This window comes from Aquarana catesbeiana, linkage group LG06, assembly GCF_042186555.1.
Source record: "Aquarana catesbeiana isolate 2022-GZ linkage group LG06, ASM4218655v1, whole genome shotgun sequence".
Taxonomy (NCBI): Eukaryota; Metazoa; Chordata; class Amphibia; order Anura; family Ranidae; genus Aquarana; species Aquarana catesbeiana.
Genome location: NC_133329.1, coordinates 45,130,350 through 45,156,199, shown reverse-complemented (window position 1 = coordinate 45,156,199; position 25,850 = coordinate 45,130,350). Strand labels below are relative to the sequence as shown.

Genomic DNA, 25,850 nt, shown 5'->3' with positions numbered 1-25,850 from the left:
AACGCATAAAAGCGGACATCGTCCTGCTGCAAGAGACTCACTTTCGGGAAAATGCTTTTCCTATCTAAAAAAATAGATACTATCTGACAGTGTACCATTCCACATACTCAGAGACCAAGTCTAGAGGTGTATCCATCCAGATTTCAGCTAAAGTCTCATGGTCTCTGCTTGCTATAAAAACAGTCCCGATGGGAAGATATCTCTTCCTTAAGGGCATGATAGGAGACGTGAAGGTAACTATAGCCAACCTCTACGCCCCAAACTGTCAACAAGATGTCTTCATCAGGAAACACCTTAAACTACTCCAAACTTTCTCAGAAGGCCAACTCATTGTGGGAGGTGATCTTAATGTCTCCCTAATCCCTACAGAAGACACCTCGACGGGGATTTCTTCCATGTCCCGAGGAACACGCAAAAGGATACATTCAGCTCTGCATACCGCACAATTGATAGATGTCTGGCGCCTCTTCTACCCCGGTGAATGGGATTATACATTTTATTCCCACCCACACCACTCATACTCACACATAGACTACCTCTTCATACCACACAGACAGCTACAGGCAGTCAGGGGCGCCACTATAGGGTCCATCACATGGTCAGACCATGCCCCAGTTATGATACTATACGCTTTGACTGATTTTCACAGGGGACAAAGGAAACCATGGAGACTTAACGAGAGCCTCCTACAAGACCCGGAGATACTAGCTGATATAGCAAGGGAAATCACACATTATTTTCAAGCCAATAATTCCTCAGACGATGACATGGGCCTAGTGTGGGAAGCCCACAAGGCAGTGATCCGGGGTATTCTCATAAAACATGGGACGAGACTTAAAAAACTGAAGACTGCACAAATGACCTTACTAATTAGCAAGCTACAGACGCTCAAAGCTACACATAAACAGAATCCGACTAGACAACTAGGAGTCGAACTTAACAAGATTCATACACAGATTACGGAATTACTCCACTTTAAAGCTAAAGCGGCAGTGCAAATCTCCGGGAAAAAAGTGTATGAATCCGGAAACAAATGTGTCAGATTGCTAGCACAATCCTTACGAGCTCAAAAGTTAGCATCCTATATACCATACGTGACTTCCCCTGCAGGCCAAAAAATGACTCTGCCCCAATAAATTACAAATTAATTTAAATCTTACTATGAGAAATTATATAACTTATCCACGACGCAACCGACTCCGGAGCAGATGACAGAATACCTAACTAACTCTCTAATGCCCACCTTATTGACTGAAACACGTGACATTTTAGAAGAACCTATTACATTGCCTGAAGTGCAGTTGGCAATAAGCAACACCAAACCAGGGAAAGCTCCAGGCCCGGACGGCCTCACAATTCAATATTACAAAGCATTACTACCATCCCTGGGAAACCACTTGCTAAAACTGTTTTATAACCATAGTGAGGGAGGCATGTTTCATAGTTCCACACTGCAGGCCCAGATATCGGTCATTCCTAAAGAAGGGAAAGATCTGACACAATGCGGGAGTTACCGCCCAATCTCCCTACTCAATACGGACCTCAAATTGTTCACCAAAATAATAGCCACCAGACTACAACTTCACCTTCCCCAATTAATACATTTAGACCAGGTGGGATTTGTACCAACCAGGGAAGCAAGGGACAACACCATTAAGGTCCTGAACCTGCTCCACACGGCCAACCTCACAAACACACCGAGTGTCTTCATAAGCACTGATGCTGAAAAAGCGTTTGACCGCGTAAACTGGTCTTTTATGTTTGAAACACTTCGACACGTAGGAGTAGGTAACACCATGATGAGATGGGTAAAGGCAGTCTATACGACACCGACAGCTAGGGTCAGGGCAAACGGAGTAACATCAGACCTGTTCCCAATCACCAATGGGATGAGGCAGGGGTGCCCTCTCTCACCCCTCCTCTTTGCACTATCTCTCGAACCCTTCCTGAGTCACGTTAGACTAAACCCCAACATCTCGGGAGTAACGATAAACCAAACCCAATATAAGGTATCCGCGTACGCGGACGACCTTATGTTCTCAAATACGAAACCAACATCACTCCCGAACCTGGTTAGGGAATTTGACCTATACGGTACCCTCTCCAATTTGAGGATCAACCTCACCAAATCAGAAGCCATGGGGGTGGGAATACCACATTCAAGGCTTCTACATCTCCAATCCAGCTTCCACCTGCAATGGACCAATACGGCACTGAAGTACCTAGGTACACGAATCCCCCAAACACTCTCGCAGCTCTATACATTAAATTTCCCGCCACTATTAAAGATGGTCAAATCACTTCTAAATAATTGGGGCGCGGGACTACACTCCTGGTTGGGGCGGTGCAACATACTAAAAATGTCCATACTCCCAAAATTCCTTTATCTTATGCAGGCCCTGCCCGTAACCATACTCACAACCTATTTCAGGCAAGTGCAGTCGATATTCACGGAATTCGTATGGGCCAAACAAAGACCACGACTTACAAACAAAATACTTGTCCTCCCTAAAAAATACGGTGGTCTGGCACTACCAGATGTCCGTGCCTACTACCAGGCAGTTCATTTGGGAAGAATGGTGGATTGGTGTCATCACCGAGAAACCAAACTATGGGCCCAAATGGAACAAGATCAAAGTACACTTCCTCTCCAGAGGGCTCCATGGTGTCACTCAGCTATGCCACTAGGGATTAAGAGACATCCACTAATGGGAAATACTATACAAATCTGTGCCCGGCTTCTCTCTCGGGCAAACCTATCCTCATCAAACTCCCCTCTTTATCCAATATTGGGGAACCCATTATTTACACCAGGCTTGCAGGATGCAGTCTTTGGGAATCTAGCAGAGTCAGGTTTACACCAAGCCTCCCACTTTAGCTCTGGAGGACGCTGGAAAACAGCCACAGAACTCTCTGACCCCATGGGCCCATTTCGCCTAGACTTCCTGAGGGCATTTCAGTTTAGCCATTTCCTTAAATCCATCCAACCTCCCACGAATGTCCAAATACTCACCACATTTGAAGACTTATGCTCTACCTCGGGGGTATTACCACACACGCTCTCTATGACATACAACCTTTTAAATATACCACCAATAGACTTTGTCTCACCGGGCTTGCTTAAATTGGAAAAAGCACTAGACTACAACTTTAACATAACCAAGAGACAACAAATCCTTAGGTTTACACACAAGTCTTCTATCTGCTCCAAGACTCAAGAGACAAACTACAAAATTCTCACTCACTGGTACAGAACCCCAGCACTGTTACACAAATTCTTCCCGACGACATCTGACCTCTGTTGGCGATGCCAGACAGAGAAAGGGACACTGCTGCATGTTTTCTGGTCGTGTCCTTGACTGGCGAACTTTTGGCAAACAATACGGGAGACAGTACAAAAATTCACAGACTACAACATTAGTGACGACCCAGCATTCTTTCTCTTACGCGCATCAAACATCCCTACAAAGACGTACAAAAATTCTGTGATCCGACACCTTCTAGACGCAGCTAAAGCCTGTATCCCATTGCACTGGAAATCCACAATTCCACCAACCATAGACCTCTGGATGAAAAAAGTAGAGGAAATACAAAGAATGGAAGATCTCATCCACACCGCACAAAACAAATAGGAGAAGTTCTCCAAAACATGGCAGCTGTGGAACATGTTCATATACTCAAGTGAAGGCCAAGCTCTGCGAGAGGTTTCATTAACTAACTGACTGTTCATAAGGTAAATTCAACTCCTAAACTTTACATACAGGACAGATAATAATACTACAGATACATCTCAGATGCACCTCCTTTGAACACTCCATGATCGCGGGGAATATTTCCCCTTACCCCCTTCCCCCCTTCCCTCACTTCACCTCTTTCTTTACTCTCTCTCTCCTCCTAACCGTAGGACGCTCCTATAATACTTGGAAAATGGGAAAAAGGAAGGGAAGGAGCTCATGGGACCGTACTAACCTAACACATCGCACCTTAGGAAGCATATATGTCCTTCTCCATGGCGGAGAGCCGATTGTCATTATGTCATTATCTATCTTTTAAGAACAATGATCATTGTGTCATATTGGTGTGTTGTGTACTCTGTTTGATGACGATTTATTGTATATTGTATTGTATCGGTCCATGTGGGCCTCCTTTCCTGTTATAAATAAAAAAAAAAAAAAACATTTCCCCTCTATAACTTTTCTGGGGACAATCTAAAATTTGGGATTTTCTTTTACGTTCACGGTAAACAGGACAAATAGAGAGGGGGAATCTCCCTAATGGGGACAGACTGCAGTAAAAAACTAATAGGTGTTCTAATACCTCTTCACTTTATCCAAAACTAAAATAACGTTTAAAAGGTAAAGGTATTTGTATATGTGTATCATTTTTGTACTATTTTCATTCAATATTTGACATCTATAAAGATATTTTGTATTTACTTGATTTCATTGAGTTGCTTATGATACACCTCCTGTGTCCTGCGAAAGCAGCTTCCCTGTGACTGATATTCCAGTCATTGTTGTTCTTTTGTATTATACATCTGCTGCAGGGAGCGCACTGACTTAGTGAGTTGGCAGATTTCCAAGGTTTAAACTATTTTACTTCTTTGTGCCGTTACACTTTATTATGAGAATTTACATTTCAGTTCATTTCCTTAGGCCCCTTTCACACTGGGGCGGTAGGGAGCGTTGGCGGTAAAACAGTGCTATTTTTAGCACTGTTTTACCGCGGTATTCGGCCGCTAGCGGTACGGTTTTAACCCCCGCTGGCGGCCGAAAAAGGGTTAAAACCCCTCGTACAGCGCGGCTATAGCCGCGGTATTACCGCGGTATAGCCGCGCTGTCCCATTGATTTCAATGGGCAGGAGCGGTGAAGGAGCGGTGAATACACCGCTCCTTCACCACACCAAAGATGTGGCTTGCAGGACTTTTTTAACCGTCCTGCCAGCGCACCGCTTCAGTGTGAAAGCTCTCGGGCTTTCACACTGAACAAACAGTGGAGGCTGTTAAGGGGCGGTTTGCAGGCGGTATTTTTAGCGCAATAACGCCTGCAAACCGCCCCAGTGTGCAAGGGGCCTTAGCCATTGTTTATTTGGTCTTTGTATAGTTGTGTATTATATACTGCCATCTTGTGGTTATTTTGGTTATAATAAATAAAACCTTCTGCACTAATCAACCTCAATAACACCTCTGATACACCTCATAAAAAATACATATATGTAAAATACAAATAAATAAAACAGAAGCTGCCAACATCAACAGTGCACTTACCAATATGTGCTAAATGCAATATAATATATATTCCAAAAGTGATGTAGCACTACCCAATCATAAATTATAACATTCAATAGGACCGTTAATCTAATAATTCATAAACTAAAAGGATGCCAAGAAGTGCATAATACTATATATATATATATATATATATATATATATATATATATATATACATATACTTATACACACACACACAAAATGTGAATATAGTGACAAAATATATATGACCAGTATTTAAAAAAATACTAAAAAACAAATCATATGTGAAAAATTCCAAATAGCCTTTGAGAAAGCCTATTGGCGCAACGTGTCATGGTGATCAAGGAGGACAGAAAGGTTATGTAGAACAGTACCCCCTTATATTATTAATATAAGCGCTTGTGACCTCCTCTAGCATAACAAAGTCCTATTCAGATGGTAGGAGGACACCCTTGAGTTGAGGTGAAGGGTACGGAGGTGTGTGTCATAACATCACTTTTTGGAGAAGAGATTCACTAATTGGGAGTTGCACAATCACCGTATGGTGTATGGCAGGGGTCCCCAACCCCCCGGCCATGGCCCGCTTTGGATGCACTAAATATTTACCGGTATATATTACATTTTTTTCTATGTTTCTTCTACTTTTTGAATTCACAATATATTTTTATTTGCATGGACAGTTTTACATATGATTTGTTTTTTTAAATATTGCTCATATATATTTAGTCACTATATTCGCATTTTTCTGGATTTCATGTATTGGCGTGATATATATACAGTGTATATATGTATATATAGACCAACACAAAGTGGCACATAATTGTGAAGTGGAAGGAAAATGATAAATGGTTTTCAAAAATTTTTACAAATAAATATGTGAAAAGTGTGGGGGGCATTTGTATAGCGCCCCCCTGAGTCAATACTTTCTGGAACCACCTTTCACTGAAATTACAACTGCAAGTCTTTTTGGGGATGTCTAATAGACATGTTATGCCGCGTACACACGAGCGGACTTTATGGCAGACTTTGCCCGGCGGACTTTGACGGACTTTATGATGGTCTTTCTGAATGAACGGACTTGCCTACCTTTGCCTATCATCCAAAGTCCGACTAATTCGTACGTGATGGCGTACGACCGGACTAAAACAAGGAAGTTCATAGCCAGTAGCCAATAGCTGCCCTAGCGTGGCTTTTTGTCCGTCGAACTAGCATACAGACGAGCAGACTTTTCGACCGGACTCCAGTCCATCGGATAGATTTGACACTCCTGTAACATCACTGGTTAGAGATGGGCTCAGGTAAGTATTAGGGGGGCTGAGGGCTGCTGCACACAGAAGGCTTTTTATCTTAAAGGGGAAGTAAACCCATCCATAAAACACATGCCGGAAATGTAACACTCCAATTGGTTGTGCTCTCAACCAAATTGTCAAACCATCCAAGGGCCCTGAGATTAAAGGAGTTGTAAAGGCAGAAGGTGTTTTATCCTAACACATTCTATGCATTAAAGTGGAAGTAAACCCCCCTATCATTTTCAGCCAAGGAAGCTGCCATCTTGGCCTCTGTTTAATCCACAACTGCCATGATGCAGCACATGTGAAAAGACCCCACGCCCTGGGGAACCCCGAGTTGGCGATCTACAGGGGCTCACTACCACAGACACTTGATATCATGTATATTTAATTATGTACTTTTGTTTTAGTGATTGATTACACACTTTTCTTTACTATTTTCTGTGTCTATATATTTTTGAGGATCTTATGCACATGCTTTTATGAATAGAATCATATGTACTAGATTAATGGTTTCTTTCATAACGCTGCACTGGTTGGTTTTTCATTGTGATATACTTACCTTAGAATGAAGTCCTCCAGCGGTGTGCTGTCACCACTGACATGACAGGGTTTCCATCTGGCTGTCTGAATGGCTGAGCTGCAATGACATCACTCCCGTGCATGCGGGCGGGCGTCATGGCCGTGGCACAGAGCTCTGAAGGGTTGGCACAAATATGCCGTCCCTTCAGAGCGCATGCGCTGGTGACGTTACCGGCTGCAGAAACAGAGAATATCTCCTAATCGGTGCACATTTAGGAGATATTCCTTGTATCTACAGGTAAGCTTTATTATAAGCATACCTGAAGGTACAAATGTCCCAGCCAATATCCTTATCAGTAATTATTGAATCTTTACCTGTCAGAATGGCAGGGAGGTCTCTGATATCTTTTTGCAGCTCTGAACTATCATATGACTAAATGCTGAGAGCCACAAAGTAAGTCAATGCTGGAGAAGAGATGAGTTCTTTCACAATAAACTACGTCCTATGGGAACATTTCACAATGCCCACCAATCAATGTAGGACTAGGTCACTCTTCACATGGTACACTTTCCTTATCCCACAGAAATCTGTCCATACCATGAAAGGGGATCGTTGTTGGAGTTTGCTCCCAGAGTCAAAGTTTCCTAATCCTCCCCGGCCTATAAGTCAAAGTAAGTAAATCTTGTAGCCAGAGAGAGATGGATCTCAATCACAACAGCAAATGTCCTGTTTGAAGAGAAATAATTTCTACAAGTGACTTAAAGTGGAACTTTACCCATAACAATGTGATAAAATATAATGTTCTTTAGCAAGGAACATACATTCCACATTAATAATTATACAACCATAATGAGTGTTTGCTTTAAATTGCCTCCAACATTGCTCCTGTTTCTTCTTAGTGGAGGCGGCCATTTTGCTGAAGCTCAGAATCCCTGAGCAGCAGTAAATCATAAACCCTTCAATTTAAGGGCCCTTTCACACTGGGGCGGTTTGCAGACGCTATTGCGCTAATAATAGCGCCTGCAAACCGACCTGAAAGTGCCGCTGCTTTGATTTGGCTTTCACACTGGAGCGGTGCGCTAGCAGGACGGGAAAAAAGTCCTGCTAGCAGCATCTTTGGAGCGGTGGAGTATATACCGCTCCTGCCCATTAAAATCAATGGGACAGCGTGGCTATACCGCTTCTGTAGAGGCGCTTTGTGGCGGTTTTTAACCCTCTCCCAGCCGCTAGCGGGGGGATAAAACCGCCTCCGCTAGCGGCCGAATACCGACGGTAAAGCGCCACTTACAATAGCGGCGCTTTACCGCCAATGACGCCCCCACCCCAGTGTGAAAGGGCCCTAATGGTTTCAAAAAACAGTTACATTCCTGGAATGCTGGGATTAGTAACTGTCACATTTGCTTGTGTCCTCAACCAAACTGTCAAACCATCAAATGGCCAGTATCATAACTGATCACAAGTGCAGCACCATGGCAGTTGCAGATCAAACAGAAGCAGCTTCCTTGGCTGTAAAAAGAATAGGAGGGTTTAATTCCATTTTAAGGCTGTCAGCAGATCGGCCTCTACATATTCAGCAGTGTCTAAAAATAGACAGCAACTGAGCATGTGCAGCAGGGTGAGACCGTGTATTACTGGATGTTACATAGTACTGTATAGACACTTATATTTATTGTTTTACAATCTATACCTGTAAAAGGGGCCGGTATGAAGTCATCTAGCAGGACTTCATTTTCTGACTAAAGTTCCTCTTTACCAGGCCTTGTGTGATATGTCAGTTGGTACAAATGATTAAACTGTAATAATAATTTCAGAAAACAGTATCACATGACCAAGAGAACCAATCCTAGGCTTCCTTTCATTTTCAATCTGATTGGTTGCTGTTGGCAACATGATAAATTTAGGTGCAGAGCACGCTGCAAGATGCAACATAAAATAGTGAAATAGTGGTGAGACTTACCTCGCTCTTCCAGGAATCTGATCACTGAGGGGTTATATTTCCTTAATAAGATGTATAAAATATCCTTGTCAGTATTACTCCACCTTCTGATCACAGAGTACAGCCTTCTCATCTTCTCTTCTGTGGTTGGTTCGGCCCGTATTGTGTCACACTGTTCAGGTGTCAACAGACTCCATGTCATAAGATCATCCAGAATTGGATCTATCAGATGGATTCTATATATCAGTTCCTCCCGATATCTGTCCACAAAGTGCTCCTTTTCTGTCAATTCTGTAAAATACATTAATAAACATTTTTTTAATCATTTGTTTTCCCTTGATGTCTACAATTCAATATGTTGGCAGAAGAATGTAGAAATCTATTTTTATTTCCAATATTTAGGAACAAAACCCATTATAATATAACACTAAAGTCACACTGGACTCCATTCACTGAAGTACATCACATGCGGTATTTAGGTGTTCGGACGAATTCCCCCCAAATATCACATGTGATCCTGAAATTGTCACTTCACTATGCCGATTTACCATATTCACCGCAAAACACTCAAAACGATTGGAAAATTAAAGTCAATTCACAGAAGGAAATAAATAAATAAATGTGGTAATTAAAATGTCTGTTACCCCAACATTTCATATTCCTGATATGTGGTTGCTGTACCATGTACTTGTATGAGAAAGTCTCCTGTTCTCTTTGTATTGCTTCCTTTGTGTGAAATCCCCGGTGTTCCCGACAGTCCCTCTGCTTTCCTATTAAAAACTGACCACACTAAGCAGCAGAGCACACCATGGTCAGTTCTCTAACTCTGCTGGGAACTCAACCTGCTCTCCTTCAATGATCTGACTTGTCCTGACAACCCCCCCACACACACACACACACACAGCCATTCACTGGGAAGATCAGTGTGCCGCTGCTTCTCCTCCCCCCAACTCTTATGCAGCTGAGAACAGAGGAAATGTGATCACTTAGAACAGGGGTCCTCAAACTTTTTAGACAGGGGGCCAGTTCACGGTCCCTCAGACTGTTGGGGGGCCGCACTATAGTTTAAAAAAATATGAACTAATTCCTATGCATACATCTTATTTGTAGTGTAAAAAAAAAAAACAGGAAAAAACAGTACAATATTTAAAGTAAAGAACAATTGTAATCAATATGAACTTATCAGTATTTCACAGACTCCCCTCATTACAGAACCACTTCCAATCACAGACCCCCCCTCCCCATCACAGACTCACCCCATAACAAAGCCCCCCCATGACAGATCCCCCCATCACAAAGCCCGCCCACACAAACTCCTCTCCATCACAAAGCCCCACATAACAGACTCCCCCATATCACATACTTCCCCCATCACAGATACCCCCATAACAGATGCCCCATCACAGACTTTCCCCATAACAGACTCTGCCATCACAGATCCCCCCATATCACAGATCCCCCATATCACAGATCCCCCATATCACAGATCCCCCCATATCACAGATCCCCCATATCACAGATCCCCCATCACAGACTCCCCCCATATCACAGACTTCCCCATATCACAGATCCCCCCATATGACAGACTTCCCCATATCACAGATCCCCCCATATCACAGATCCTCCCATATCAGACTCCCCATCACAGATCCCCCCATATCACAGATCCCCCATCACAGATCCCCCATAACAGACTCCGCCATCACAGATCCCCCCATATCACAGATCCCCCCCATATCACAGATCCCCCCATCACAGACCCCCCATCACAGACCCCCCATCACAGAGCCCCATATCACAGATCCCCCCCATATCAGATCCCCCCATATCACAGATCCCCCATATCACAGATCCCCCCATATCACAGATCCCCCATATCACAGATTCCCCATATCACAGATTCCCCATCACAGACTCCCCTCATATCACAGACTCCCCCCATATCACAGACTCCCCCATATCACAGATCCCCCATCACAGACTCCCCCATATCACAGATCCCCCATCACAGACTCCCCCATATCACAGATCCCCCCATATCACAGATCCCCCCATATCAGACTCCCCCATCACAGATCCCCCCCATATCACAGATCCCCCATCACAGATCCCCCATAACAGACTCCGCCATCACAGATCCCCCATATCACAGATCCCCCCATATCACAGATCCCCCCATATCACAGACCCCCCATCACAGACCCCCCATCACAGACCCCCCATCACAGAGCCCCATATCACAGATCCCCCCCATATCAGATCCCCCCATATCACAGATCCCCCATCACAGATCCCCCCATATCACAGATCCCCCCATATCAGAGATCCCCCATATCACAGATTCCCCATATCACAGATTCCCCATATCACAGATTCCCCATCACAGACTCCCCCCATATCACAGACTCCCCCCCATATCACAGACTCCCCCATATCACAGATCCCCCATCACAGACTCCCCCATATCACAGATCCCCCATCACAGACTCCCCCATATCACAGATCCTCCCATATCACAGATCCCCCCATATCAGACTCCCCCATCACAGATCCCCCCATATCAGATCCCCCCATATCAGATCCCCCCATATCAGATCCCCCATAACAGACTCCGCCATCACAGATCCCCCCATATCACAGATCCCCCCATATCACAGATCCCCCCATATCACAGATCCCCCATCACGGAGCCCCCATCAAAGATCCCCCCATATCACAGATCCCCCTCATATCAGACTCCCCCATCACAGATCCCCCCCATATCAGATCCCCCCATATCACAGATCCCCCATCACAGATCCCCCATCACAGATCCCCCATAACAGACTCCGCCATCACAGAGCCCCCCATATCACAGTCCCCCCCATATCAGACTGCCTCCTATTACAGATGCCCCCCCATCACAGACTCCCCTCATCGATATTACACTGCCGCCCCTTCTATAATATCACAGCACTCCCACTCCCCTCTGTTACCTGTATCACACAAGACACGAAGCATGGTAGGTCCAGACAAAGGGCGGGACTTTGCAAGTGAAAGTCAGGTGATTGATTCCTGGGACCGCCCCGATGCCTTGTAACCAATCACCTGCTTCTTAACACAAAAGGTCCTTTGCCCAGACCTGTCATGTTTCCCGTCCTGTGTGATAAAAGTAGCAGAGGGCTGGGGCAGTGCTGCGATGTTAAAGGGGCAGTCCGCGAGCACAATAAAAAAGGCTGGAGGGCCGGATTCGGCCCGCGGGCCGTAGTTTGAGGACCCCTGACTTAGAAAAAGAGGTGAAAAGGTTATTTATAATGTTTTTTATTTCTGTACACAAATATTTTGCCTTCCATTTCTATTTTAAACTGAATGGGTTGTTTTACAAGGTGATCGTTTACAATCACTTGAAGTCGTGGTCCAGACATGCCGTATTTAGGAATGTAAATATAGAATTGCCAATTATGAGTAGTCTCTGTCTTTTTGGATCAGTTCTCTCACCAGTAATGTATAGAAACCTAAATATGGAAATCATTGGAGTTGATTTACTTAAAGTGGAACTGCACTGTATCTGAGCACCACAAACCAAAACGTATTTCATTTATAATATTCAAAGCAAACTCCCCCATCCATCCATCCATTTCTCCATGCTTTATTTTGATGAGAAATCCTTTAGAAAAACACCACCCTCTCATTTCTGGCCATGGCCATCTTGAATAAGGGCAGATGATTCATAGAGCAACCTAAAAGTGATGTAGCACTACCCAATCGTAAATTATAACATTCAATAGGACCGTTAATCTAATAATACATAAACTAAAAGGATGCCAAGAAGTGCATAATAGTGCAAATACATATATAATACATATATTTTATATATATATATATACATACACATACACATACACATACACACAGAAAAATGTGAATATAGTGACAAAATATATATGACCAGTATTTGAAAAAATTCTAAAAAACAAATCATGTGAAAAAGTCCAAATAGCCTTTGAGAAAGCCTATTGGGCGCAACGTGTCATGGTGATCAAGGGGGACAGACAGGTTATGTAGAACAGTACCCCCTTATATTATTAATATAAGTGCTTGTGACCTCCTCTAGCATACCAAGGTCCTATTCAGATGGTGGGAGGACACCCTTGAGTTGGGGTGAAGGGTACGGAGGTGTGTGTGTCATAACATCACTTTTTGGAGAAGAGATTCACTAATTGGGAGTTGCACAATCACCGTATGGTGTATGGCAGGGGTCCCCAACCCCCAGGCCATGGCCTGCTTCGGATGCACTAAATATTTACCGGTATATATTACATTTTTTTCTATGTTTCTTCTACTTTTTGGATTCACAATATATTTTTATTTGCATGGACAGTTTTACATATGATTTGTTTTTGTTTTTTTTAAATATTGCTAATTTATATTTAGTCACTATATTCGCATTTTTCTGGATTTAATGTATTGGCGTGATATATATACAGTGTATATATGTATATATAGACCAACACAAAGTGGCACATAGTTGTGAAGTGGAAGGAAAATGATAAATGGTTTTCAAAAATTTTTACAAATAAATATGTGAAAAGTGTGGGGGGGGCATTTGTATAGCGCCCCCCCGAGTCAATACTTTCTGGAACCACCTTTCACTGCAATTGCAGCTGCAAGTCTTTTTGGGGATGTCTAATAGACATGTATGTCAAAGTACCCCATTTTCAGTGGGTCCTACACTGTTCATAAAATAAAAGATAATTCCCACTTCTCAAAATCTCATATTTACTTATTAAGAGCAGGTGTTTTAAGGTAGCCTTGCAAGATTTGAAAAGCAACCTTTTTTGTGTATGTGTGCGCTATTTATATGGTGTAATTTACATTATTTTGTCACACAAGGAAGCAGTAACTATGAGATTAACCCATGATCAACAATTGCACCAAGCCATGGCAAAGTCCGAGAGTTCACTGAATTTTTCATTGTAATGCCCCGTACACACGGTCGGATTTTCCGATGGACAATGTCCGATCGGAGCGTGTTGTCGGAAATTCCGACCGTGTGTGGGCTCCATTGGACATTTTCCATCGGATTTTCCGACACACAAAGTTGGAGAGCAGGAGATAAAATTTTCCAACAACAAAATCCAATCGCGTCAATTCCGACCGTATGTGGCCTGTTCCGACGCACAAAGTGCCACGCATGCTCAGAAGAAATTCCAAGACGGAAGAGCTCGTTCTGGTAAACTTAGCGTTCGCAATGGATACAGCACTTTCGTCACGCTGCAATGTTAAAAATGGTTTAATACAGCGCACTCTCTTCTTCTTTATAATGTGACAAGAATGAAGTAGTTTTGCTGCTCATATTCACACACACTTCTCACAAAGTTTTATTTTTGTTTTTTTATTGGTATTCCCTGAATATATTGTTATTAGTTGTCACATCTGACAGAATTTTTTTTTTTATTTAATTTTTTTGGGGATTTTAAGGTTTTTTTTTCTGTAATATTTGTATTTTTTCAAAGGCTGATCTTTGTTCAATGTTATTTTTATTTTTACTCCAGAATATTTTTGTGTGTGTTTTGTGTGTCACGTTACCCCAACACCATTGATATCTTTTATTATTTAATCTCAAGGAGATTGTTTGTTGTTGGTGTCCCTTGTTCATTTCACATTGTATATTTGAAATGTACCTGAATCCTCACAAACAAACTGTCCTTTTTGAAGTAAAACACATAGGAGAGTATAATTCAAACCAAAAATTATTTATTAAGGTATCAGAACCAAACAAAGAGGAAGGCAACACTGGATCAACAGGAGAAATTAGTGAAGCCTGGGACCCCCACGGCAGACATCAATTCTTCAACATCAAAATTGGTGGCCTGAGGAGTCCATATGTAAGGGAGGGCAGTCTGGTCCAGAATTCGCAGAGATCCGGATAGCAGCAGATGACATCTGTGTCCCCAGGCTGTGGTACCACAAGAGGCTGCATTTTTTTGGCCGACCAGACTGAACCCAGGGTCCTCACTTTCTGGTCTTCCTTTCACGCTTCCTTCCCGGCTGTGGCTCTGCAGTTGGAGATGTGGCAGGAGGAGGAGGAGGACTGGGAGGAGGACTGGGAGGACCTGGAGGAGAGGGAGGACGAGGAGGAGGACCTGCAGGAGGAGGAGGAGGACCATCGCAAAGGTGTCTGAGCTGTCATTTGGCCCCTCATACCTCTGTTAAGAGCCTCCAATATGAGCGCCTCACACATGACTTGTTGGCCCTCCTCCATCCTCTGCATTTTATATGCAATGACGGCAGCAATGTCCTCCTGCACGGTCTGTCATGCTCCCAGGACCTCTGTAGCCCTCCAAAAGAGTCCTCTGGTAGCCTCCTCTAGGGCACTCCTCCTACTGCCACTTTCTTTTTCCAGGGGGGGTGGAGGAACCTGCAGATCAGCCAGCCGGCTCGGCCCGGCCACCTCCTGGCTGAGACTTCCCTGTATATGAAAAAGGGACATATTTTTAGTTTTTGCATCATCAATCACAATCATAAATTAGTACTCCCAACTAACATATAGTTCACATCATTGATTGGACAAGCAGAAATATTTAGAGGAATGCTATACCTGGCTCAATCTGGGCTCCTCTACATGTGGCCTGGAAGGCCCAGGTTGGGCGTCAGAAGCCTCAGCCGGGGGGGAAGGAAGCGTGGAAGGAAGACTGGAGAGGGATGGCCTGGGTTCAGTCTGGCCTGCCAGAAAGTGCAGCCTGTCGTAGTACAACATCCTGGGGACATAGATGTCATCTGCTGCTCCGGATCTCTGCGAATCCAGGACTTTCTTGCGCTCCCTCAGATATGTACTCCTCAGGCCACCAATTAATTTCTTTAAATAGGTGATGTCTGCCGTGGGGATCACCTGCTTCACAATTTCACACAATTGCTCCAGTGCTGCCTTCCTCTTTGCTTGGTTCTTGAAATGGGGGTGTTTAATCCCACACAGACAGGGCAGCTCCCTTAACATATCTAGGAATACTGACATGAAGTCATTATCTTTCATTAGCATATCCATGTTCACTGCAAGACACAACACAAGACAAAGCCTAATGTCAGACAAAACTCTCCTAATCTTGTTACAATATAGGCTTCAATGTAGAAGCAGTATAGGCACAAGTTTGTCTCTTACCTTCGTTCTTACGATCGGCGCGTCCAATGCTCCTTCCTCTGCTCACAGATCGTACGTAATACGCACGCGTGTTACACTTTATACACACTGCGCATGCGTGTAACTCCGCCCGCCCCTGACGTTCTTTCTAGTCTATTCCCCGCCCCTTTTCGTTCGGCGCAGTGGGGGAAGAGCACATGGCGGAGTCACAGCAGGTGCGTGCTAATTGCAGGAACAAGGAGGAGGAGGAGGAAAGCCCGGATCCGGACACGTCCCGATCCAGAAGGAGACGTTTTATGGCCACAAATATGTCCTTTGGGAGATGTTGGAGATGGTCGACATCATGAAGAAGTCCGACTATGATCAAAAGTCTGCAGAAGAATTTCGGGGTACGACGATCGAAAGATCAGCTCAGGAAGCGGTGGTCAGACCTGAAATTGAGAGAGCCAGAGCAGTACCGAAAGATCCGGAGAGTGCTGCAAAAAAGTTAGTTGTGCTGTGTTCCTATTCTTTCTGTCTTTATTCCATTCGTGCTGCTCCATATGCTTTTATTAATTGTAACGTTTAAAAGGGCAACTTTAATGTTCATGGGCCCATTATTCGTTCGTATCAAACATTTTTCTTTCAGCCTCTAAAACACCATTGTTTAGGCCATATGCATTTTCCCACATTTTTTTTGGGCCTACTTGGATGCCAAATATTTGTTTGTGTAGATGGGTTTGTTACTAGAATGAAATGCAAACTAGATTCTGTGTAAGGAGAGGACACTGAGCAGCTGTTTTCACATCTGGACACTGGAGCACTAGTGTGGGACCCCAGAACACCATTTTTATTAGGGGGCCACACAGGTGCTACAGTGTATACTATAGGGGGGGCTACATCTGTGAAGCTTGTACCAAACAGGTAAAGTATTGCAGCTTGACAAAGGGCAATAAAAAAAAGACATCTTGGAACTCGGCTAAAATAGACAATTGTACCCCACTTCCAAGCAATGTTTCCTATTTCTAATATCCTAGGATGAACTTCTGCGCTACTAAAATGAAACCGTGTGAAAATAGTAGTATTGATGCTGCAAAATCAAGAATAGTGAACACCCCTCACTAATAATAAGACTAAAAAGATGCACAATAAAGATAAATTGTGTATGTGATTCTGCGCAACAACTTCTCCATAAATCGTGCTAATGCATAAAACTGGACACCTAAATAAAGTTCCTCAAAGTATGAAACCAAAGTAAATAGAATAAAAATCAAAAGTGAATGTCCTTCAATAATATGAAAAAAACATAAAAAACGTGAATCAAAGTGACTTCAGTGTTGCTCAATCACATAAATCGCATACAAAAAACATATAACATATATAAACTGTGATTGATTCAGTGAACATGCGTTGATGGGTGATCTGGTGACTTTTCGTGGCAATGGATGCCCACTAGGGGCTCCCAGAACTCTCACCTCAGTGACACAATAAAAGTGCCTATGTGCATTCAGTGGGTCTGTGCTTGTTCTGGTCCGGTCTAGTGTTGGCGTCCTGTTCCGTCTCAGGGGGGAAGACACTTCCTCCGGTAGATGGGCTCCACCTTGGCATCAAAATCACCACCAACTTAAAGGATTTATATACCAAAAATTTCTTGCCGCTGCTCCAGTCCATCCAGGGTGATCTCCAGAAATGGCATCTGGGCTCTTTCTCTTGGATGGGTAGAATAGCGGTGATCGGGGGCGTGGCTTAGCGATGGCTGTGCGAAGACGTGTATGTCCGGAGCTCCCTGCCCGAACCTTCTGCCTGCCAAGGTGGAGCCCATCTACCAGAGGAAGTGTCTTCCCCCCTGAGACGGAACAGGACGCCAACACTAGACCGGACCAGAACAAGCACAGACCCACTGAATGCACATAGGCACTTTTATTGTGTCACTGAGGTGAGAGTTCTGGGAGCCCCTAGTGGGCATCCATTGCCACGAAAAGTCACCAGATCACCCATCAACGCATGTTCACTGAATCAATCACAGTTTATATATGTTATATGTTTTTTGTATGCGATTTATGTGATTGAGCAACACTGAAGTCACTTTGATTCACGTTTTTTATGTTTTTTTCATATTATTGAAGGTCATTCAGTTTTGATTTTTATTCTATTTACTTTGGTTTCATACTTTGAGGAACATTATTTAGGTGTCCAGTTTTATGCATTAGCACGATTTATGGAGAAGTTGTTGCGCAGAATCACATACACAATTTATCTTTATTGTGCATCTTTTTAGTTTCCTATTTCTAGTTCTGCCATCAAATATCTGTGTGCTAATTATAACATTTTTGTTTTACATAGGGGAGAAAAGACTCGGAGGACACCCCTCATCCGAGGAGACCACAGACCCCCCACCTCTGGTAGAAGGGGAACTAACACCAACCCAAGAAGAGCAGGAGGAAGAAGAAGATGTGGTGGAGATTGGCACCACAACAGGTGAGTGTCTGCGACCACAGGCTCAGGTAAAAGAGATGGATGGTGGCAAATCTTGATACCTGTTTTTGTTTTGTTTCTCTCTTTTTAGATGATCGTGACTTTGTGGATCCAGAACGTTTCACATCAGAAAGTGCCCAGATCCTGATCGGGGAGATCATGGGGTGTAATGTAGAACTGCAAAACATACAACAAAAAATCAATGATGTTATTAAAAAAAATAATAACATCATTGATGTTTTGGGGCGAATTTAAAACTCCACAAAATCACTTTTTGGATTGTGGTCCAATCTTTTAAAACTTTTTGCAATGTTTTGAAAAGCCAAATTTGGAGGATGCACACAGTGTGCCAACATGTGCTATCTGCCATCACGGGAGATCAATGGACGCGTTTTGGGGGTGCAACCCCTTCCTCAATTATAAAGTAGCGTTGAGGAAGGGCTTGCTCCCCCAAAACACGTCCCTTGATCCCCCCTGATGGCAGATAGCACATGTTGACATTTGTAAATTTGTGTGCATCTTCCAAATTTGGCTTTTCCAGGGGTGATTTCCCCCCATCTGAACGCTATATCAAACCCAGTTCCTAAATACTGATGTCTGATATAGCCTTCAGGTTTTACCTAATGTGAACTTTGTAAGTTCAATTTTTTGGCTTTCTTGTTGGTTTTACACAGGCCTGTTTTATCTGAAATGGACATTTCGATTTTTGATAATGCTACTGCAAAAATTGTTATACAACAAACATGTTGGTTTGTTTTAAAAACCTTTGGTAAATGCACATGTGATTGTGCAGTATAAAAAAGTTGCTTACTCAAGAATGTGTGGATTATTGTCTCAACACTACAATACAACACTTTTGGGGTGATGTAACTGCTGTTTTCAGGAAAAATGGGGGTTATTTCCTAAGGGCAAATCCTCTTTGCACTACAAGTGCAGTTTCAGTGCAGTTGCAAGTGCACTTGTAGTGAAATGTGCTTTTGCATTTAGGAAATAACAGCCAACAGTGCTTTGTATAAGGTTACACAATCACAACATTTTCTGGACTCAACACATTTCTGTCAGGGTCAGCTAAAACAAACACAAGCAGTAAATGTCCACCAAGAATTTCTTTTTTTTTTTAATTATAAAAAGGCTTCACAGATTGTCTGGCATATTGATAGCCCCCCTACCCGCAAAGAACTCCAGGTAGCGTAACCGGACATCACGGGCACTCAGGGAGGGCAAGCCAGGACGGCCACTTTCAAGCGCCGTCAGTGTGGTTTGATGTAGGATTCCGGCCTCAGGCCCAACTGAGCCAGCATAGTTGGCCGCATGTTTCCTTAAAAAGTTATGGAGAACACAGCACGCCAGTATAATATGGTTCATCCGCCATATGGATGGGTGTCAGAATTAGTCGGAACCGGCTGGCCAGGATTCCAAATGTGTTCTCCACCACTCTTCGGGCTCTGGCCAGCCGGTAATTAAAAACCCTCTGTTCCGGGTGAGGGTCCTCATTGGGAATGGCCGCATCAGGTGGTCCCCCAGCGCAAACGCTTCATCAGCAACGAACACAAATGGGAGTCCTTCCACATTGTCCTCTGGAGCTGGCAAGTCCAAGCTGCCATTCTGGAGACGCCTGTAGAACTCCGTCTGGGCGATCACTCCACCATCGGACATCCGGCCATTCTTCCCCACGTCCACATACAAGAAGTCGTAATTAGCCGACACCACCGCCAACATCACTATACTATTAAACCCCTTGTAATTATAATAGTACGATCCCGAGTTGGGTGGTGGGACGATGTGGACGTGTTTCCCATCAATTGCCCCTCCGCAGTTAGGAAAGTCCCACCGCTGGGCAAAGTGGGAGGCCACAGTCTGCCATTCCTGTGGCGTGGAAGGAAATGGTGAGAAAAAAACAATAAACATTACTATTTTTACTTAGAAACATGGCAAGCAGATTATACACAAACATTATGGGGCAACCTCCAGATAGCATTTACTAAGGGGAATTTAACAAGGCCAAAGTATAAGGTACACCTATTATATTCCCCCTGCCCCCCCTCTCATGGGCCATTTCAAACATTGTGTGGTGTGTTGTGGTGTGGTGTGTGGAAATCTTGGACAGGTAACCCTCTTCACTTCATTGAGAGATGAATGCCTAAATAATGGGTATTACTTTGAACAGACCCTCCTTAGTTACACTATTGGCAGACCACTGGACAGGTAAGAAGTGTCATAATACAAAGATATAAATACACATTGTACACATTTGAGGACATTTGGACATTCTGCTATTACCTATCAAGATAATAATAGGATACAAAAACTTTAAACAGTACCATTGGAAAGTATACAGGCAGGCCCTTGCACTACATGCTTTGGGGAATTCATCCATAAATCTGTCCAGTAAAGAGGTGGGTATAGTGTGTATGGGTTTGGCAAAGTCAGCAGATAGATGATTGAGGATAGAGAATTGGGATCAGCTGACTTAGCAGTTGGGGGAGGGAGGGTTACTAAAAATTTTTGGGGGACACCACAAAAAAAAAAAATCTGGCACTCTGCCTGAATTTAAATCAAAAATAAAATTTCCAAACATTTTAGGGGGTGTTTGGGGTAAAGCACTACTATGGAGCTGATAAAATACATTGTTAAGTGACTACATGAGGTGAATATAGGGCAGGAGACACCATGCTGGGGAGGTTAGTGAAGGGCAAATATGTATGAAGGACATAAAATAATAATTACATAAAAAAACAGCATGCATGAGAACAAAGGGGACATTCACAGCATATTACAAGCATGGTAATTAGGGAATGAGGAAAGAAATACAATATATTAGCAAACATTCAATACAATAAAATGTGATATAAAAGGATAAAAATCTTACCTTCATATACTCCTTCTGCAGGACCTGGATGATGGCAGAACAGGTCTCTAGGATAATGATCCCCAGAGCCTGGGGGGAGATGCCTGTCGAGAACTTGAGGCCCTGCAGGCTTCTCCCTGTCGCCAAATACCGCAGGGTAGCGACCAACCTCTGCTCCGGAGTGATGGCTTGCCTCATGCAGGTATCCTGCCTGCTGATATAGGGGGTCAGCGAAGCCAACAGACGGTGAAATACGGGGTCCGTCATCCTGAGAAAGTTCCTGAAATCATCAGGATTATTCTCACGGATCTCACGGAGTAAAGGAGAAAGAACACGGATCTCACGGAGCAAAGAGAGAACTGGTCACGCTGAAGCAACCAATTCTTGGTCCATGAACTCCTCCCCACCCTGTTCATGGACTGGACTTGTGTCAAGGTCTGGACCCCAACACCAAGCCCCCGCACAGCACGAACTCTACGAGGAGTACGCATACGAAACATGGCTAGAAAACGGTCGGCTGCTCAGAATGAAGTAACAGAACGCACTGAAGAACAGCAAGGCCTGTGAAGAGCGACCTGAAAAACAGCAACGAGCGCACAAGATCGCACAGAAAACTCCAATACGAACTAACTGCACGCACTGAAGAGCAGATACAAACCCACAAGCACAAACTGAACCGCAGAAAACGATCTGAAAGCCACGAGTCTGAAAAAGCGCGAATCGTCTCTCACCAAACTTTTACTAACACGAGATTAGCAAAAGGAGCCCAAAGGGTGCCGCGCTTGGTTCTGAACCGGCCTTTTCTAGTCTCGTCGTACGTGGTGTACGTGACCGCGTGGTTGGCGATTGGAAATTCCGACAACTTTGTGCGACCGTGTGTAGACAGAATAAGTTTGAGCCAACATCCGTCGGAAAAAATCCTAGGATTTTGTTGTCGGAATGTCCGAACAAAGTCCGACCGTGTGTACGCCCTATTAGACTCCATGAAAGCTGTGATAGTCCTATCATATGCTAATCCTCGTGACCTGGAAAATACCTCCTCATAGAGATCAATAGGAGAAAGTATTGCAGGTTACATGAGATGGTTTGTATAACTGGAATAAATAAGATCCCAGAATGTTTGGATCTGGACATGGGATCCTGCCTATAAGTCAAAGTAACTAAATCTTGTAGCCAGAGAGAAATGGATCTCAATCACAACAGTAAATGTCCTGTTTGAAGAGAAATCATTTCTACAAGTGACTTAAAGTGGAACTTTACCCATAACAACGTGATAAAATATAATGTTCTTTAGCAAGGAACATACATTCTACATTAATAATTATACAACCATAATGAGTGTTTGCTTTAAATTGCCTCCAACATTGCTCCTGTTTCTTCTTAGTGGAGGCGGCCATTTTGCTGAAGCCCAGAATCCCTGAGCAGCAGTAAATCATAAACCCTTTAATTTAATGGTTTCAAAAAACAGTTACATTCCTGGAATGCCGGGATTAGTAACGGTCACATTTGCTTGTGTCCTCAACCAAACTGTCAAATCATCAAATGGTCGGTATCATAAATGATCACATGTGCAGCATCATGGCAGTTGCAGATCAAACAGAAGCAGCTTCATTGGCTGTAAAAAGATTAGGAGGGTTTTTTTTTCCATTTTAAGGCTGTTAGCAGATCGGCCTCTACATATTCAGCAGTGTCTAAAAATAGCCAGCAACTGAGCATGTGCAGCAGAGTGAGATCGTGTATTACTGGATTATTCACAGTACTGTATAGACACTTATATTTATTGTTTTACAATCTATACCTGTAAAAGGGGCCGGTATGACGTCATCTAGCAGGACTTCATTTTCTGGCTAAAGTTCCTCTTTACCAGGCCTTGTGTGATATGTCAGTTGGTACAAATGATTAAACTGTAATAATAATTTCAGCGAACAGTATCACATGACAAACAGAACCAATGGTAAATTTAGGTGCAGAGCACGCTGCAAGACGCAACATAAAATAGTGAAATAGTGGTGAGACTTACCTTCCTCTTCCAGGAATCTGATCACTAAGGAGTTATATTTCTTTAATAAGATGTATAAAATATCCTTGTCAGTATTACTCCACCCTCTGATCACAGAGTACAGCCTTCTCATCTTCCCTTTTGTGGTTGGTTCGGCCCGTATTGTGTCACACTGTTCAGATGTCAACAGACTCCTTGTCATAAGACCATCCAGAATTGGATCTATCAGAGGGATTCTTTGTATCAGTTCCTCCCGATATCTGTCCACAAAGTGCTCCTTTTCTGTCAATTCAGTAAAATACATTTATAAACATTTTTTAATCATTTGTTTTCCCTTGATGTCTACAATTCAATATTTTGGCAGAAGAATGTAGAAATCTATTTTTATTTCCAATATTTAGGAACAAAACCCATTATAATATAACACTAAAGTCACACTGGACTCCATTCACTGAAGTACATCACATGCGGTATTTAGGTGTTCGGACGAATTCCCCCTAAATATCACATGTGATCCTGAAATTGTCAATTCACTATGCTGATTTACCATATTCACCGCAAAACACTCAAAACGATCAGAACATTAAAGTCAATTCACAGAAGGAAATAAATAAATAAATGAATGTGGTAATTAAAATGTCTGTTACCCCAACATTTCATATTCCTGATATGTGGTTGCTGTACCATGTACTTGTATGAGAAAGTCTCCCGTTCTCTTTGTATTGCTTCCTTTATGTGAAATCCCCGGTGTTCCTGACAGTCCATCTGCTTTCCTAATAAAAACTGACCACACTAAGCAGGAGAGCACACCATGGTCAGTTCTCTAGCTCTGCTGGGAACTCAGCCTGCTCTCCTCCAATGATCAGACTTGTCCTGACAACCCCCCCCACACACACACACACACACAGCCATTCACTGGGAGGATCAGTGTGCCGCTGCTTCTCCTCTCCCCAACTCTTATGCAGCTGAGAACAGAGGGAATGTGATCACTTAGAAAAAGAGGTGAAAAGGTATTTATAATGTTTTTTTATTTCTGTACACAAATATTTTGCCTTCCATTTCTATTTTAAACTGAATGGGTTGTTTTACAAGGTGATCGTTTACAATCACTTGAAGTCGTGGTCCAGACATGCCGTATTTAGGAATGTAAATATAGAATTGCCAATTATGAGTAGTCTCTGCATTTTTGGATCAGTTCTCTCACCAGTAATGTATAGAAACCTAAATATGGAAATCATTGGAGTTGATTTACTTAAAGTGGAACTACACTGTATCTGAGCTCCACAAACCAAAATGTATTTCATTTATAATATTCAAAGCAAACTCCCCCGCATCCATCCATCCATGTCTCCATGCTTTATTTTGCTAAGAAATCCTTTAGAAAAACACCCCCCTCTCATTTCTGGCTGTGGCCATCTTGAATAAGGGCAGATGATTCATAGAGCAAGTACATCCTGGAATCCATTTGCCCTTAGCTCAGGCATGCAGACAGGATGGTGTGCTTAGCTGAGAAAACCCCTCCCCCTCTCCTGAAGACTCCTGGGATTGATGACATCATTTGCCTAGACATGGAAACCAGGAAACAACTGAAGAGATGTAAAAAATGGTTTAAAACAAGTAAATACGATATAATTCTCTATCTATTTACTAATACTAGCAGCCTGAGGATTCAAAATAGACAATGATGATTGAGAGAGTGAAGTTCCACTTTAATGTATAACTAGAGGAAAAACTTTTTTTTTTAGTACTGGATAGAGTAGAGAAGGATTAGAACCCCTGTCAGGTTTTATTGCTGTCTGTGCCCCTGTTAGGGAAATTCTCTCTCTCTATTTGTCCTGTTTACAATCAATGAAAGTGAAAGAAAAAGAAAATCCCAATTTTGGGTTGCCCCCAGAACAGTAATAGAGGGGGATATTTCAATGAGGTCACTGCTTCTGGTCACCTGGGGGGCCCCAAGGATTCCTTTAACCACTTGCTGACCAGCCGATATCATTATATTGGGCAGGTCGGCACATTCCCGCCAACCGTCGTAGCTGTACGTCAGTCCCTTTAGGCGCGATCGCGGGCACAAGAGGCAGAACAGGAACGTGTAAACTCACAAATCCCTGTTCTGTGAGGAGAGGAGAGACAGATTGTGAGTTCCTAAAAGCTAGGAACAGCGATCTCTCATCTCCTCTAGTCAGTCCCCTCCCCCACAGTTAGAACACACACAGGAAACACAGTTAACCTCTTGAGCGCCCCCTAGTGTTAACCTCTCCCTGCCAGTGACGTTTATACAGTAATCAGTGCATTTTTATAGCACTGATCGCTGTATAAATGTCAGTAGTCCCAAAAGTGCATTCAATTTGTCCGCCATAATGTGGCAGTCCCGATAAAATTTGCAGATCGCCGCCATTACTAGTAAAAATAATAATAAAAATGACATAAATCTA

General features: G+C 43.2%; 1 protein-coding gene across 1 annotated transcript in view; it reads right to left on the bottom strand.

Annotated features, from left to right (window-relative positions):
* LOC141147953 (uncharacterized) overlaps positions 1-25,850 on the bottom strand; it is a 483,492-nt gene that overhangs the window by 340,702 nt on the left and 116,940 nt on the right. Inside the window, exons 8-9 of the mRNA XM_073635113.1 lie at positions 23,440-23,700; positions 9,022-9,291 (exon numbers count right to left, since the gene is read on the bottom strand). Coding sequence (XP_073491214.1) covers positions 9,022-9,291; positions 23,440-23,700 — 531 coding nt within the window. The remainder of the gene's footprint in view (positions 1-9,021; positions 9,292-23,439; positions 23,701-25,850) is intronic.